Source organism: Oncorhynchus clarkii, chromosome 7, assembly GCF_045791955.1.
Source record: "Oncorhynchus clarkii lewisi isolate Uvic-CL-2024 chromosome 7, UVic_Ocla_1.0, whole genome shotgun sequence".
Classification (NCBI taxonomy): Eukaryota; Metazoa; Chordata; class Actinopteri; order Salmoniformes; family Salmonidae; genus Oncorhynchus; species Oncorhynchus clarkii.
The window spans coordinates 54,776,823-54,793,508 of NC_092153.1; the positions used below are offsets into that span (position 1 = coordinate 54,776,823).

A 16,686-nucleotide genomic window follows, 5' to 3' on the forward strand; every position below is an offset into this window, starting at 1 on the left:
ACGTTTGGATAAATGTGGATAAACGTCAGAATCTGAAGTCAAATTGGTAAAACTGTGCGACCTTGTTGTTCTAGTGCGGCTGGGAGGCTATCAGGCTGGGAGGCTGGAGAGGGAAAAGCCTCACCACAGGACTCTTAAAGACATCCTCTCTCATTCCTGCTCTCCACTCATTCCTACTCTCCACTCACACTGCCACTCATGCAAGTCCCTAATGTCCGGCCCTGGGTGTGTGCGTGCGTGTGTGTGTGTGTGAGAGAGAGAGAGTGTGTGTGTTTGTGTATGTATGTACGTGCGTGCGCGTGTGTTTGTGTGTGCGTGCGGCCAGGGAGATGTCCGCCGTAAATCCGTCTGATTGAGCTGCAGTGACAGTGAGGGGTGACGCGGTTCAGTGCCCCCAGAAAACAGGGGAATAAACCAAATTGAATCCAGCTGTGTGTGTGTGTGTGTGTGTGTGTGTGTGTGTGTGTGTGTGTGTGTGTGTGTGTGTGTGTGTGTGTGTGTGTGTGTGTGTGTGTGTGTGTGTGTGTGTGTGTGTGTGTGTGTGTGTGTGTGTGTGTGTGTGTGTGTGTGTGTGTACATTTTTGCATGTGTTTGCCTGTGTGTGTTCGTGTTTGTGCTTCTGCGTCTGTTTGTGTGTGTGTAGCAGATAGCTCTCCAAACAGGCCCAGTGATGCTGGCTTGGACCAGAGAAACACAGCGAGGGAGGCCAGGCTGGCGGGAGCTCGGCTTGTGTTGTTGTTTTTACGCTGACTGTGGTTCATGCCGAGAATACTTGTGCTAACCTTCACAGCTGGAGACAACTTTGTGATTTCCTCTCCATGAGATAAGCTTCTGATAGGTGGCTGTTCTGTATAGTCAGGAGGAGTCAACACTATATAGTATACGGACTATTGTTTTTGGGATGATGCCAATCATAGATACTACAGTATTTATCCTCCATGTTGGCACCAGATGTCACATGACTATAATGTTCTCATTTGCATCCCACTGGAACTTTTCCATTGAACATTTGGTGCCAACATGGCTCCCATTGAAATGTTTTATGTTAAACACTGTGTTTGCTGAACTTGTTGAACTCCGTACAGTTCCAGTCAAAGTTTGGACACACCTACTCATGCAATGGAATTTCTTTCCTTATTAACGCATTTGAGCCATCCAAGTTATGTACTCATGTTTTATACCTATATGCTGCTATCCAGTTGCTGACCAGTCCTTACACCAGTTTGAATAGATAGAGAACCATAACCAGCCGGACCCTGGTTCTTAAAGGTTGGGAAACCCTGGTGAAAGCACCTGTGTGTTGTGAGGGTCTGGGGATCAGGATCAAGCACACTGACAGAGCAGAGAGAGACAGCAGCACAAAGAGCAGGGTCAGAGCTACACACAATCCTATTACACCCTATTAGACCTGGACCTGGGCAAAAGAGGAGGGGAGGCAGTGAATGGTGGGGGGGGGGGGGGGGGGGGGTTGTATGAGGGGGTTGAGCGCAGATCATGCACAATAGCCTTCAAGGAAAACTTTTCCTGAAACTCTGTGAAATGCATTTAGTGCATCTGTGGACAAATTTTTAGTAACTCTTTGTGAGTGTTTTTAGCTGCTAGATCACACCAGATAGACTTCAGTTTTCAACGTTTATCCATGTCCCCAAGACGTCAGAAGATGCATTCAACACTGTCCAATAGGGGAAAGGTGAGGACGTATTACCATGAACCGCTCGCTTCGGCTCGGAGGATCGTGGGTTCAATCTCGTGGGTTCACTAATTTTTATGTTTTATGTTTATCCCAATTCTTAACCCTAACCTTAACCAGTCGTAATTAATGCCTAAACTCAACCATAGAGTGTTTTATGCTTAACCTTCAAGTTATTCCTGTTTTAACAACCTTAACCCTTACCTACTTTCACTTCACCCATAGATGTTTACGAGACTGTGAGATCTTGTTGGTTTTTAAAGGGTGTGTGTCTTTGATTCTATTAGTGATGTTGGCACATAGCGGATGGTTGGATGGATAAGAGTGTTGGCTGGCTGAAATAAGCCAAAGCTGCTCCAATCCCCTTCACAATGAACCAGCAGGGAGATGAGACTGGGTCAGGGGGGCTCAGTGTAGTCCCATCATCACGCCCCCCCGGCCCTGAAGAAAAGAGTGATTAATCTGAGACCAATAGGATGTAGAGGCCACACTCAGCCCTTATGAAAGGCTTCAGAGGGCTTTAGGAGGAGGACTGACGGACAGACGGGGGAAGAGGACTCAGAAGATTCTGGAAAGGTTACAGAGGGACAGCCCTCAGAGCCCAGTCAGGTACTGACTCCCCTTTGTCTGCCATCAGGGCACTGTGCGTGTGTGTGCATGTATGTGTGTGTGTCTCTATGGGCCTCTGGGGGTCCACTGACTGACTCCCCTTTGTCTGCGGGCCCCTCCTCTCTGTCAGGGCCCTTTGTTATGACAGTTGGGCTGCTTTTATACCGACTAAATCACAGCACTCAGCTGTTCATTTACGGGCCTAACCCCTGACACCCCTCTATGCTCCTTCACCCTCTCCACTTGCTCCATCCAGCTCACCCCACTAAACTCATGGACACCATCATCACTTCATCCCAATACCTGATTCCTCTTCTGTAAATATACGCCTCCTGATACAGAGCCATACCAACTTTTTACCCAGCTCCAGTGATGATGTTTTCCACCACAGATCAGGACGTTGTTGTTAGTCTGATCTCTGGACAGAACATAGGAAGTGGCCGAGCTGCCCCCACACAGAGAAGAGAAGGAGGGATGAGTACAGGGATACGGTCAGAGAGAGGGAGAGGGGGAGGGGGGTTGACCTCTTGGCTGGGGCACAGAGGGGTCAGGGGGAGACAGAAACCGATGTTACTGAGTAACCAACCACCTTCAACAGGCAGTGAACAGAGAGAGAGAGAGAGAGAGAGAGAGAGAGAGAGAGAGAGAGAGAGGAGATTGTTTTGTTTTGAAACTTCTGTATGTGTAATGTTTACTGTTAATTTTTATTGTTTATTTCACTTTTGAAAATTATCTACCTCACTTGCTTTGGCAATGTTGACACGTTTCCCATGCCAATAAAGCCCTTTGAATTGAATTAAGAAAGAGAGAGAGAGAGAGAGAGAGAGAGAGAGAGAGAGAGAGAGAGAGAGAGAAGCGAGAGAGAAAGTGAGAGAGAGAGAGAGAGAGAGAGAGAGAGAGAGAGAGAGAGAGAGAGAGAGAGAGAGAGAGTGGGAATTCTGCTCACATAGTATGTGAAGAGATCTGCTGATGCGGTGGAGGCACAGTTGAGCTAGGTCATGGTCATGTGGTTGTGACGGTCATGTCAAGATATAGCATCCAGTCCTGAACCATGCAAGTTGCAACCTGACACCCAAACAACTACTACACCACACACACTGCCCTGAGAGAGAGAAACATCCACAAATCTAGCCAGTTGTAAAGTACTTAAGTCAAAATAATTTAAAGTACTATTTAAGTAGTTTTTTGGGGTATATGTACTCTACTTTACTATTTATATTTTTGACAGCTTTAACTTTTACTTCACTACATTCCTAAAGAAACAATGTACTTTTTACTCCATACATTTCCCCTGACAACCAAAAGTACTTGTTACATTTTGAATGCTTAGCAGGACAGGAAAATGGTCCAATTCAAGCACTTATCAAGAGAACATCCCTGGTAATTCTTACTGCCTCTGCTCCGACAGACTCACTAAACACACATGCTTCGTTTGTAAATGATGTCTCAGTGTTGGAGTGTTGGAGTGTACTCCTGGCTATCCGTAAGTACACAAAACTAGAAAATGGTGCCGTCTGGTTTGCTTACTATAAGGAATTTGAAATGATTTATGCTTAAGTATATTTTAGCAAATTCATTTACTTTTGATACTTAAGTATATTTCAACCAAATACTTTTAGACTTTTACTAAAGAAGTATTTTACTGGGTGACTTTCACCTTACTTGAGTCATTTTCTATTAAGATGTCTTTACTTCTCGCAAGTATGACAATTGGGTCCTTTTTCCATCACTGAATCTAGCACAGTCAATATTTGCAAGTGTGTGTGTGTGTGTGTGTGTGTGTGTGTGTGTGTGTGTGTGTGTGTGTGTGTGTGTGTGTGTGTGTGTGTGTGTGTGTGTGTGTGTGTGTGTGTGTGTGGAGGGGAGAATGCCCACTTAACCTGATGCGATCTTAGATAAGAGAAAGACACTTTCCCTCGTGGTCCTGTGTGTGTTTAGGGATGTGTGTCTGTGGGGGCCTGTGTTTGTGTCTAGCTCAAAGTGAATCAACCGGAAAACAGCACACCCCTTACAAAGGCTGGAAAAGAAACAGGGACTGATTCCAGAGAAATAATCAATAAATACCTGTTCTCTCCTCCTCACCTGTCTCTTGCCCTACCCTTCTCATCCTCCTTTCTCGCTTTCTTCAGGCAGCAGGTGTTGTGTGAGGCTATGAGACAGAAAAAAAGAGAGAAAGAAGAGAGAGGGAGAATAAGAAAGAAAGAAAGAAAGAAAGAAAGAAAGAAAGAAAAGAAAGTGTATGAGAAACTGAGGCTTCTATAATTATAACTCAGACAGGGTGAAGTTAATGGCGCTGAATGTCCAGACCATTGTAGTGTGTGTGTGTGTGTGTGTGTGTGTGTGTGTGAGTGAGTGAGTGAGTGAGTGAGTGAGTGAGTGAGTGAGTGAGTGAGTGAGTGAGTGAGTGAGTGAGTGAGTGTGTGTGTGTGTGTGTGTGTGTGTGTGTGTGTGTGTGTGTGTGTGTGTGTGTGTGTGTGTGTGTGTGTGTGTGTGTGTGTGTGTGTGTGTGTGTGTGTGTGTGTGTTTGTGAAGGTTCCAGTGGCCAGGGTCACTGAGGACAACTTCCTTGGCTTCCTCCAGGAGGAAGGCTTTGGTCTGGTCAGACTGGCCGGACCTCAACGACCTGTGCAACTGGACTGGAGCAGAGCTCAGGTAGACACTGACTGACATGCAAACTGAGCCAGTGACTGCCTTGAGGCTTGTGTCACCCATGATGGAACATTTCATCCTACATCCAGGACAACACTCCTTGGTATCAGACACATGCAGCCACTGCAACACTGGAATGGCCTGAGGCTGCAGGGGAAACTCACTGCTCTGAACTGTGCTGACCAGTCTCCCATTCCATGTACCAGAATTCTGCCATTGGCGAGGACATTCTCACCTTTACTGTGAAGGCACAGCTGCAAGTTTGACCAACAACATATAATCTAGCACTCTGCTACCTTGCAAACCATGTTGATGATTATGTGTTTTCCTGTGTGTCAAATACACCAGATATTGTTGTTGTGGAGGGAGGCCAGGGGGAGGAGCTGATTTTGTAAGTGGGCTGCTCATTGGACGGCTACATGGTGCAGGCCTTTGCCTAGAAGCTGCTTAAGTACCAGTCCATTGTGGCACGCTGGGACATCCTCGGGTGGAGGTGCAAGATGGTGGTACTGATATTCGGCAGTCTGAGACATGTACACAGGCTTGCAGTGCGTGGCCTCCAGATTCCGGGCCTGACAAAAACTAGGGCAAAGTAATTGGCTTTAGTACTGCTCTGTTTTAGCTGTCACAGGCAGTCTAGTTGTTTGGAGAAGGTGTTGATTATGTACCCTTGAGTGCCATGCATCCAGGGACATTTGAAATGTTTGGATCCTTTTTTGTAAATGTGATTGGTGGATTCAAATAAAGTATTTAAAATCTGTGTGTTTGCAGTGTGTGTGGTGTGTTATGTATGTGTGTGTGTTCGTGTGTGTGTGTGTGTGTGTGTGTGTGTGTGTGTGTGTGTGTGTGTGTGTGTGTTTGCAGTGCAAGGCGCCACCGTGTAGCACAACGCCAAGGTCCCTGCTTTCTCTGGTTACTCATCAGCTGTGTGTGTGACGCCCAGGGGTAAGGGGGTCCTGTGGCATTGTTGTTTCCAGGGTAACGGGCCAGGTGTGTGGGCCGAGACCATATAAAACCTGTCCCCCCAGAATACCTTCGTGACGGACGGATGAGCCAGCTCATGTTGCGGTGGAGAAATGCTGCAGAACTTTCTCCCAGGACCCCCTAACTTAGCTTCATCACACACACATTATCTTTGTCTCCGAGTCTCTCGCTTCCTGTATCTTTCTCTCTTCTCTTTCTCTCCGTTGTTATCTCTCTCTCTCTCTGCTCGCTCTGTCTCTTTCTCTCATACACACACGCACACATAGAGACATGTGAGTGTGTGGGCTGGCAGCATGCTGGGTATAGTGAGGGTCCTTAGAGGAAAATGGTTTATTTTCACTTAAACACACAGCAGGAGACTGGCAGCCACCTACAGCATATTTACCCATGTACTGTACATAGACACAATCACACACAGTACTGGAGGGGAGGTGATTTAAGGGTAATGGGCTGTCTGGAAACACCCCAGGGGGCATCAGAGGGACACAAGGACACACACACACACACTTGAGTTATCTTGGGTAGAGTATCCCTAGGCCTAATGGTACTGTACTGTTTGGGTTTTACAGTTTTCATGGAAGCCATGTTGGCACCAATGTTCCAAGACAGTTATGTCCTCGTAAGAATAGCAATAAGAATGTACCATAGAGAATAGTTGTACGTTTTGACTCTGGTTGATAGCCTACTAGAAGAGGGGATAAATAACACACACACACAGACACTTTCACAAACACACCTCGTCCCTGGCGTCTGCAGGAAAACCAATCACATGTGTATTGTTCCTGTGGGATTGTGGTATTGTCCCACGGCCAAAGACCAGTAAATCAGTTCAGCGCAATAGAACTATGGGTAGCTGAGTGTGTGCGTGTGTGTGTGCTCCAGTCCCTGTTCCGATCCTGATCTTCAAGCAACCTCTCAACATTACTCACTGTCCCCCTCTGTTGGCCAGTCTGTTCAGAAGCTCAACGATGATCTTTCAGTCTGACTCATTTACTGCACCTTCTCACATCCCAGGTGCTGCACATGGGTTTAAGTTTTTCTAACAATGTAACCTGATCAGGAAAAACCCCTGAACCCTATGGAATGTACACTGAGTGTACAAAAACATTAAGCACACTTTCCTAATATTGACTTGCACACTTTTTTGCCCTCAGAACAACCTCAATTTGTGGGGGCATGAACTCTACAAGGTGACAAAAGCGTTCCACAGGGATGCTGGCTTCTTTAACCCGTCTCCTCCCCTTCATCTACACTAATTGAAGTGGATTTAACAGGTGCCATCAATAAGGGATCATAGCTTTCACATGGTCAGTCTATGTCATAGAAAGAGCAGGTTGTTCGTAATGTTTTGTACACTCAGTGTATAGCCGATGGTAATTCTGGTGGTAAGTACCCATAGCAGGCCGCCGACATGATGCTTGTTGTAGCCTAAATCCTCCCCTAACCCGGACGACACTGGGCCAATTGTACGGCACCTCATGGGTTTCCCAAACATGGCTGGCTGTGACACAGCCTCAAATCAAATCAAATGTTATTAGTCACATGCGCCGACTACAACAGGTGTTACAGTGAAATGCTTACTTACAATCCCCTAACCAACAACGCAGTTTCAAAAAATACAGACAAGAATAACAAATAAAAGTATCAAGTAATTAAAGAGCAACAGTAAAATAACAAGAGCGATACTATATACAGGGGGTACTGGTACAGAGTCAATGTTAGTTGAGGTAATATGTACATGTAGGCAGAGTTATTAAAGTGACTATGCATAGATGATAACAACAGAGAGTAGCAGCGGTGTAAAGGGCGGGGGGGCAATGCAAATAGTCTGGGTAGCCATTTGATTAGATGTTCAGGAGTCTTATGGCTTGGAGGTAGTAGCTGTTTAGAAGCCTCTTGGACCTAGACATGGCGCCGGGATCAAACCCGAGTTTGTAGTGACACCTGAGCACTGCCTAAGACCACTGCACCACTCAGGAGGCCTCATTAGTCCAGTCTTGATACAGTCCCAAAATGCTTTACAAGTTAGTAATCAAGCATCATACTGTGACATTTTCTATATTTTGAAAGTTATGTACAGTGCATGGAAAAAGTATTCATCCCCTTTGGTGCTTCTCCTATTTTGTTGCGTTACAACTAGTAATTTTAAATGATTTTTATTTGGATTTCATGAAATGGACATACACAAAATAGTCCAAACTGGTGAAGTGAAATGAAAAAAATGACTTGTTTAAAAAAAATCCAAATAATTTCAAAGGGAAAAGTGGTGGGGGCATATGTATTCACCCCTGTTGCTATGACGCCCCTAAATATGATCTGGAAGCAACCAATTACCTTCAGAAGTCACATAATTAGTTAAATAAAGTCCGCCTGTGTGCAATCTGTGACATGATCTGTCACATGATCTCAGTATATATACACCTGTTCTGAAAGGCCCCAGAGTCTACAACAACACTAAGCAAGGAGCACCACCAAGCAAGCGACACCATGAAGACCAAGGAGCTCTCCAAACAGGTCAGGGACAAAGTTTTGGAGAAGTACAGATCAGGGTTGGGTTATAAAGAAATATCAGAAACTTTGAACATCCCACGGAGCACCATTAAATCCATTATTAAAAAAATTGAAAGAATATGGCACCACAACAAACCTGCCAAGAGAGGGCCGCCAACCAAAACTCAGAATTGAAGGAATGGTGGATGGTGCTAAATACAGGGAAATTCTCGGGGGAAACCTGTTTCAGTCTTCCAGAGTTTTGAGTCTGGAACGGAGGTTCACCTTCCAGCAGGACAATGACCCTAAGCATACTGCTAAAGCAACACTCGAGTGGTTTTTAAGGGGAAACATTTAAATGTCTAAAATCCAATTGAGAATCTGTGGTATGACTTAAAGATTGCTGTACACTAGCAGAACCCATCCAACTTGAAGGAGCTGGAGCAGTTTAGCCTTGAAGAATGGGCAAAAATCCCAATGGCTAGATGTGCCAAGCTTATAGAGATATACTGTAATTGCTGCAAAGGTGGCTCTACAAAGTATTGACTTTGGGGGGGTGAATACATGCATGCTCAAGTTTTCAGTTGTTTTGTCTTATTTCTTGTTTGCTTCACAATAAAAAATATTTTGCATCTTCAAAGTGGTGGCATTTTGTGTAAATCGAATGATACAAACCCCCCCCCCCAAAAAAAAATTAATCTATTTTAATTACAACAAAATAGGAAAAATGCCAAGGGGGGTGAATTCTTTCACTTTTGCAAACCACTGTATCTTGAAAACTTGATTGCTGACATGTTAACATTTGGGGAATGAATCAGCAGTAGACTAATGAAACAAATACAAAAACTTTTTTTGTGGAATTTTCCTTTTTAGACTAATGTCTGCAAATGAATATTCTGCTTTTTACATGGACATTTCTGCTGCGATAATTGGTCGGGACTTGACTGACATATCCCACAAAGACACTCCAGACTATTTGTATTACTAATTGTATTATTCATATTTGTGTTAATATTATTAGTAATAGTAGTAGCGGTAGGCCTAGTAGTAGTAGTAGTCATAGTAATATTATACCTTTCAGGCTTACTATTTGTACCATTATCACCATTATTAAGGCAGTCTAAAATACAGTGATTTTCAGTGAGGCTTTAAATAGCCTTCTGACCACAGAATATTTGGCATGGGACAGGGTTGAGCAAGACTTTGCCAAGAAGTGTGTGTGTGTGTGTGTGTGTGTGTGTGTGTGTGTGTGTGTGTGTGTGTGTGTGTGTGTGTGTGTGTGTGTGTGTGTGTGTGTGTGTGTGTGTGTGTGTGTGTGTGTGTGGAGCGCGGTGAATGGCTGCGCTATTGCATCCTCCCAGGAGAGCTCTAAAACGGCGCAGAATACACACACACAGAGAGAGAGAGAGAGAGAGAGAGAGAGAGAGAGAGAGAGACATCCACTATACCTTCATAACGCACTGAACCCGCCTTCATCTCCAAACTCACTCCCATACCTCCCCTCAGCCTCGCGCCGCCCCTCCACTAAAGTCAGCTTTCACCCTCTCTCCCCTCTCAGTGCCATCCACAGAGCAAACGCACAGTGGCAGGCTGTGAAAGATTGTGTGAAGAGTGTGTTTCGTGAATGTGTGTGTGACAACGTAAAGAGAACCAAAGCCCATCAGTTGGAATGGACCACAGTAGCAATAACACCGCAATCGAGGAGCGTCTCGAGAGCACCTGAGGGATTACAACTCCAACTCGAGAAGAAGTCGTTAAGGTTTTTACTGCCCCTCTCATTGCGCGCCCGGTGGTGTTAACGCGAAAACAGGAACGAGAGTAAACACGTGAAATAAGAAGGTTCCAATTCAGTCCCAGCCATCCCGAGTTTGGCGCCGTGACACAGAAAAAAATCATTTCTGTGTATTTTTAGCATCCTCTCTTTTCCCTATCCTCCCATCTTTTCCTCTCTCTCTGTGTGGAGAGAGAGCAGGAGACGAACGGACCGGGTGACACAGCTGCGAGTCTCACGCCTCTCCGGTTGATCTATGTGGATGTGTGATGATGGATTAACTGTATTTAACGGGGTCCCACGTATCTCCGGTACTTCACTAGACCACCGCCGCCAGCTCTCGTCCCTCCCCCTGGGAGCGCGTGGCAGAGATCCCTGCCATACTTTCTGTGGATTACTTAAACTCTCTTTGGGATTTTTCTCTCCTGGTAGCACTCGCGATGACCGCGGAATATGTTTTACGGTCCCTGCTGATGCTCTTCCTCGCGCTGCTCTCGGCCAACGCCAGTAACTGGCTGTAAGTGAAGTTTACGGACTCCAACTCCTCTCTCACCTTTCTGCATCTTCCCCTCTCTGCCTCCCTCCACTCTCTGCCCACCTACTCTCCCTCGCCTCCACACCCCATCCCGAAACCTGGCCAGTCTGCACTTTCACTACTCTCTCCACTCTTCCCAAAATATCTTCCTCCGTCTCTCTTCAAACCATCCCAAACCTCACATTTCCCCTGTTCCTGTCATTATCACGACGCTGTCCCTGTGTCTGACGCTGTCCCTGTGTCTGTCCCTTTCTCTGCCTGTCCCTGTCTCTGTGATCTCTGTGTGTCCGTAGTGCACAGCTCAATGCCCTGTCGTTGTTAACCCAACCACTCCACTCATCCACTCGACTGTTAGGCTATAGGCTAACAATTTTATAATAGGTCTTCTGCACCTGTCAGTCAAATAAGAATAATATCTCACCTTGCCTGTTACCTCGATGAAGCTGCCAGTGTCAGTGCATCTGAGTGTGCAAGGCCCAATTCCGTTATAGGCTATTTGTCAAGGCAAAACACCATTAGTTGTCAGTCTCAGTTGTCCCCTGGGACCTGCAATGTGCAGGGTAGCCTACACTGAGTAAGTGACTAGGGCCAGACTAACTACACTATGAGCACATTGCACATTATTGCCCATTTCTCCCCGCTGCACGAGCCTCGCTGTTCGGTCACAAGTGCGTGCTTGCTCTCAGAGGTGGGAGGTGGTTAGGTGGGTCTGCATACCTCAGGGGAGACGGAGAGAGAGAGAGAGAGAGAGCGCTAAGCAACAGCTCTGGGTTTTACTGTCCTTCTTTTTATGATACTTGTGACTAGCATTTTTATTTGAATGATTAGTGTTTGTATCGCATAACTGGTGAATATAATATCGTATATGTTGACAGAAATGGGCTCTGTGGACATGAGGATAGCCTTATCAAATTATTATGATTATTAGAGTTTATATAGCATAAGCCACCATTCAATCTTGCATTATGCATTGATAAATTGCTAATACATTGATGAGTGCATTTAGTAGCCACATGCATTACAATGTCATCAAATTATACATACATTGAACCTGTATTATTATGTTAAACATAGATAGTTGATTATTAATTGTGCCATAGGGTTTGATGGCAGCTCGTGTTTTTGGACTCAAGGTGTGGCGAGAGAGCAGAACGGGCGTGTGCAGACATGTTCCACGCGCAGTGAAAACCCTCTCTGCTAGTCTGCTAAATATGATTATTCTGTCTGCGGGATCGACCAGGAGGATGTGCACTTCTCCCCCTCAGCCCTGAACCAAACAGCCCCAACCCCCCTCTCCATTCTCCCGGCACCGGTGTAGGAGACCTGTCAGCTGGGAGCAGCACAAGTAAAGGAGAGGGGAAACAGGGCTCAGAACAAATACTGCAGAGGAAAATTCTCTGTAGGTCAGATCATGTAAAAATTCACTGAAGATAAATGTTTTTAAAAAGCAAGTTTATAGGCCTAGCCTATATTGCAAATATTTGATAGGTCAAGTAGATTTTGAAAGTATATGTATATGTTGAAAGTATATTTTATTAGAGTTTTTCAATTCGAAGGTAATAGTCTAATTTTGGCATCAATATGATGGGAATATAATTTTATGGATCTGTATTCACACAAAACTAGTCACATCTAATGAATGAATCGAATATGATCTATAGATTATATTGAGCAACTGAGCATAATGCTGGAATCATTATTTTCCAATAAGTTATATTCGTATCAATGTCTGCATGCAGGTTCGTTGAATAAGAACATTGTATTTAGCCATTATTTAACGAAAAACAGATGTTTTCGATAAAATGGTCGATTTAGATTATGTTACCAAATTTTGTAGTAGACTTCCAGTTTAATTTAGTTTTTTTTCTGAAACATGTTCAACTTGTTATGGCTCACCGCATAGGCCTATTTATCTCCAAATTGTGTCTGCTAACGCAGAGCATTTTTCTCATGGTAATTTGAATGATCTTTTACATACTCGTCTTGTTCTTTGCTGAAATCGAAAAGGCCTGTAGTCAATTACAGGCGATAGATCATAGAATGGTCTAATGCAGCGTTTACTAAACTCGGTCCTCGGGACCCCAAGGGGTGCACGTTTTGATTTTTGCCCTAACACTACACAGCTGATTCAAATGATCAAAACTCGATGATTAGTTTATTTTTGGAATCAGCTGTGTAGTGCTACGGCAAAATGCCTAATGGTCTGATGTCATCATGATTTCCAGATATATCAAAGTGTTTCTGTGTTTAGCTATGCTGACATCTGTCAGCCAATTATTTGCAATATGGCTATTCTAACATTGTCATTCTATTGAACATCTAATGAACACTATTTTTGAATAGGTAGCCTATACCCTTATTGCATGCCTTTTCTTTGTTGGTCCTTTAAAACAACATAACACCATGAAAAAAATGGGGGGCTAATTACAATTTAGTATACAATTTGTTTAGGCTATAATACGCCTGCCAAATCTCATGAATGTTTAAAATGAGCGATATAATTTTGGATAAGCGATGATGCAATTCCCAGTTCGACGGGAACACTGTTGAGTGAACTATTTGTTTGTACCCTAACTCATTTTCTTATTGCCTAATATCCCGTGTGAATTTCAATCTCCCTCTCTAAACCACTCATCGGCTACTGAGCGCTGAGTCATACTCCTAATGTCTCTCTAGAATCGGGGCTGACGGGCCTGCAGTAGACCACTACTGTTCATTATTTTGTCGGTCAACGCCTCCTTTTCGCCCTCGTCTCGTTCTCTTTCTCCTATCCTATGGCGCGAGCGATTTCCCTGTTGCACCTGCGTGCGGCTTGAAGGGGGGGCGTCATCATATAGCCTAATTGACACAATTGTGGCGTTTGTCAAAGGGAATGCAGGGGTTCGGCCTACATGTTTGTTGCTTCAGTTTAATTTATTTACTCAACATAAACCCCCGTGAATTGGCCCTGGGGAGAATATCATAATCCTCGCCTATTTGTTTTAGATTGCTCATTGAATTTGAAACGTCAAGCCCGTTTAATAATTAAGCAATAAGGCAGGAGGATGTGTGGTATATGGCCTATATTCAACGGCTAAAGGCTGTTCTTATGCACAACGCAATGCAAGGATACAGCCCTTAGCCGTGGTATACTGGCCATATACCACAAACCCCATATACCACAAACCCCGGAGGTGCCTTATTGCTATTATAAACTGGTTACCAACCTAATGAGAGCACTAAAAATAAATGTTTTGAAATACCTGTGGTCTGATATACCACGGCTGTCAGCCAATCAGCATTCAGGGCTTGTGGCCTCCCGGGTGGCGCAGTGGTTAAGGGCGCTGTACTGCAGTGCCAGCTGTGCCATCAGAGTCCCTGGGTTCGCGCCCAGGCTCTGTCGTAACCGGCCGTGACCGGGAGGTCCGTGGGGCGACGCACAATTGGCCTAGCGTCGTCCGGGTTAGGGAGGGATTGGTCGGTAGGGATCTCCTTGTCTCATCGCACACCAGCGACTCCTGTGGCGGGTCGGGCGCAGCGCGCGCTAGCCAAGGTTGCCAGGTGCACGGTGTAGCCTCTGACACATTGGTGCGGCTGGCTTCCGGGTTGGATGAGCGCTGTGTTAAGAAGCAGTATGGCTGGTTGGGTTGTGTATCGGAGGACGCATGGCATTCAACCTTCGTCTCTCCCGAGCCCGAGCCCGACGCTCCCGAGTTGTAGCAATGAGACAAGATAGTAGCTACTACAACAATTGGATACCACAAAATTGGGGAGAAAAAGGGGTAAAATAAAAATAATAACACTTTTTTTTTTTTTAAAGCATTCAGGGCTTGAACCACCATTTTATGATTGTTTTTTTTTAACACCCATACAGTGTTTTCATAGACAATTGCTTGACAGGATCCCATACTTTTAACATTAACTCACCAACAGCAAGAGCGACATCATTGATGTATACAGAGAAGAGAGTCAGTCCAAGCCTTTGAGGACCAATGTTTAAAAAAACATGATTTATTTCATTTCAGCTTTATTTAACCAGGTAGGCAAGTTGAGAACAAGTTCTCATTTACAATTGCCACCTGGCCAAGATAAAGCAAAGCAGTTCAACACATACAACAACACAGAGTTACACATGGACTAAAACAAACATACAGTCTATAATACAGTAGAAAAATAAGTCTATATACAATGTGAGCAAATGAGGTGAGATAAGGGAGGTAAAGGCAAAAAAAAGGCCATGGTGGCGAAGTAAATACAACATAGCAAGTAAAACACTGGAATGGTAGATTTGCAGTGGAAGAATGTGCAAGATAGAGATAGAAATAATGGGGTGCAAAGGATCCAAATAAATAAATACAGTAGGGGGAGAGGTAGTTGTTTGGGCTAAATTATAGATGGGCTATGTACAGGTGTAGTGATCTGTGAGCTGCTCTGACAGCTGGTGCTTAAAGCTAGTGAGGGAGATAAGTGTTTCCAGTTTCAGAGATTTTTGTAGTTAGTTCCAGTCATTGGCAGCAGAGAACTGGAAGGAGAGGCGGCCAAAGGAAGAATTGTTTTTGGGGGTGGACAGAGAGATATACCTGCTGTAGCGCGTGCTACAGGTGGGTGCTGCTATGGTGACCAGCGAGCTGAGATAAGGGGGAACTTTACCTAGCAGGGTCTTGTAGATGACCTGGAGCCAGTGGGTTTGGCGACGAGTATGAAGCGAGGGCCAGCCAACGAGAGCGTACAGGTCGCAGTGATGGGTAGTATATGGGGCTTTGGTGACAAAACGGATGGCACTGTGATAGACTGCATCCAATTTATTGAGTAGGGTATTGGAGGCTATTTTGTAAATGACATCGCCAAAGGCGAGGATCGGTAGGATGGTCAGTTTTACAAGGGTATGTTTGGCAGCATGAGTAAAGGATGCTTTGTTTTGAAATAGGAAGACAATTCTAGATTTAACTTTGGATTGGAGATGTTTGATGTGAGTCTGGAAGGAGAGTTTACAGTCTAACCAGACACGTAGGTATTGGTAGTTGTCCACATATTCTAAGTCAGAACCGTCCAGAGTAGTGATGTTGGACAGGCGGGCAGGTGCAGGCAACGATTGGTTGAAGAGCATGCATTTAGTTTTACTTGTATTTAAGAGCAATTGGAGGCCACGGAAGGAGAGTTGTATGGCATTGAAGCTCGCCTGGAGGGTTGTTAACACAGTGTCCAAAGAAGGGCCAGAAGTATACCGAATGGTGTCGTCTGCGTAGAGGTGGATCAGAGACTCACCAGCAGCAAGAGCGACATCATTGATGTATACAGAGAAGAGAGTCAGTCCAAGAATTGAACCCTGTGGCACCCCCATAGAGGCTGCCAGAGGCCCGGACAACAGGCCCTCCAATTTGACACACTGAACTCTATCAGAGAAGTAGTTGGTGAACCAGGCGAGGCAATCATTTGAGAAACCAAGGCTATCAAGTCTGCCGATGAGGATGTGGTGATTGACAGAGTTGATGAATACGCTGCACAGTATTTTTTCTTATCGATGGCGGTTAAGATATTGGTTAGGACGTTGCGCGGGGCTGAGGTGCACCCATGACCAGCTCTGAAACCAGATTGCATAGCGGAGAAGGTATGGTGGGATTCGAAATGGTCGGTAATTTGTTTGTTGACTTGGCTTTCGAAGACCTTAGAAAGGCAGGGTAGGATAGATATAGGTCTGTAGCAGTTTGGGTCAAGAGTGTCCCCCCCTTTGAAGATGGGGATGACCGCAGCTGCTGTCCAATCTTTGGGAATCTCAGACGACACGAAAGAGAGGTTGAACAGGCTAGTAATAGAGGTGGCAACCATTTCGGCAGATAATTTTAGAAAGAAAGGGTCCAGATTGTCTAGCCCGGCTGATTTGTAGGGGTCCAAATTCTGCAGCTCTTTCAGAACATCAGCTGACTGGATTTGGGAGAAGGAGAAATGGGGAAGGCTTGGGCGAGTTGCTGTGGGGGGTGC

General features: G+C 45.0%; 1 protein-coding gene across 1 annotated transcript in view; it reads left to right on the forward strand.

The window, feature by feature from the left end:
- The first annotated feature begins 10,633 nt into the window (after nucleotides 1–10,633).
- Nucleotides 10,634–16,686, forward strand: part of LOC139414324 (protein Wnt-4a-like) — a 28,321-nt gene continuing 22,268 nt past the window's right edge. The window contains exon 1 of the mRNA XM_071162242.1: nucleotides 10,634–10,710. Coding sequence (XP_071018343.1) covers nucleotides 10,634–10,710 — 77 coding nt within the window. The remainder of the gene's footprint in view (nucleotides 10,711–16,686) is intronic.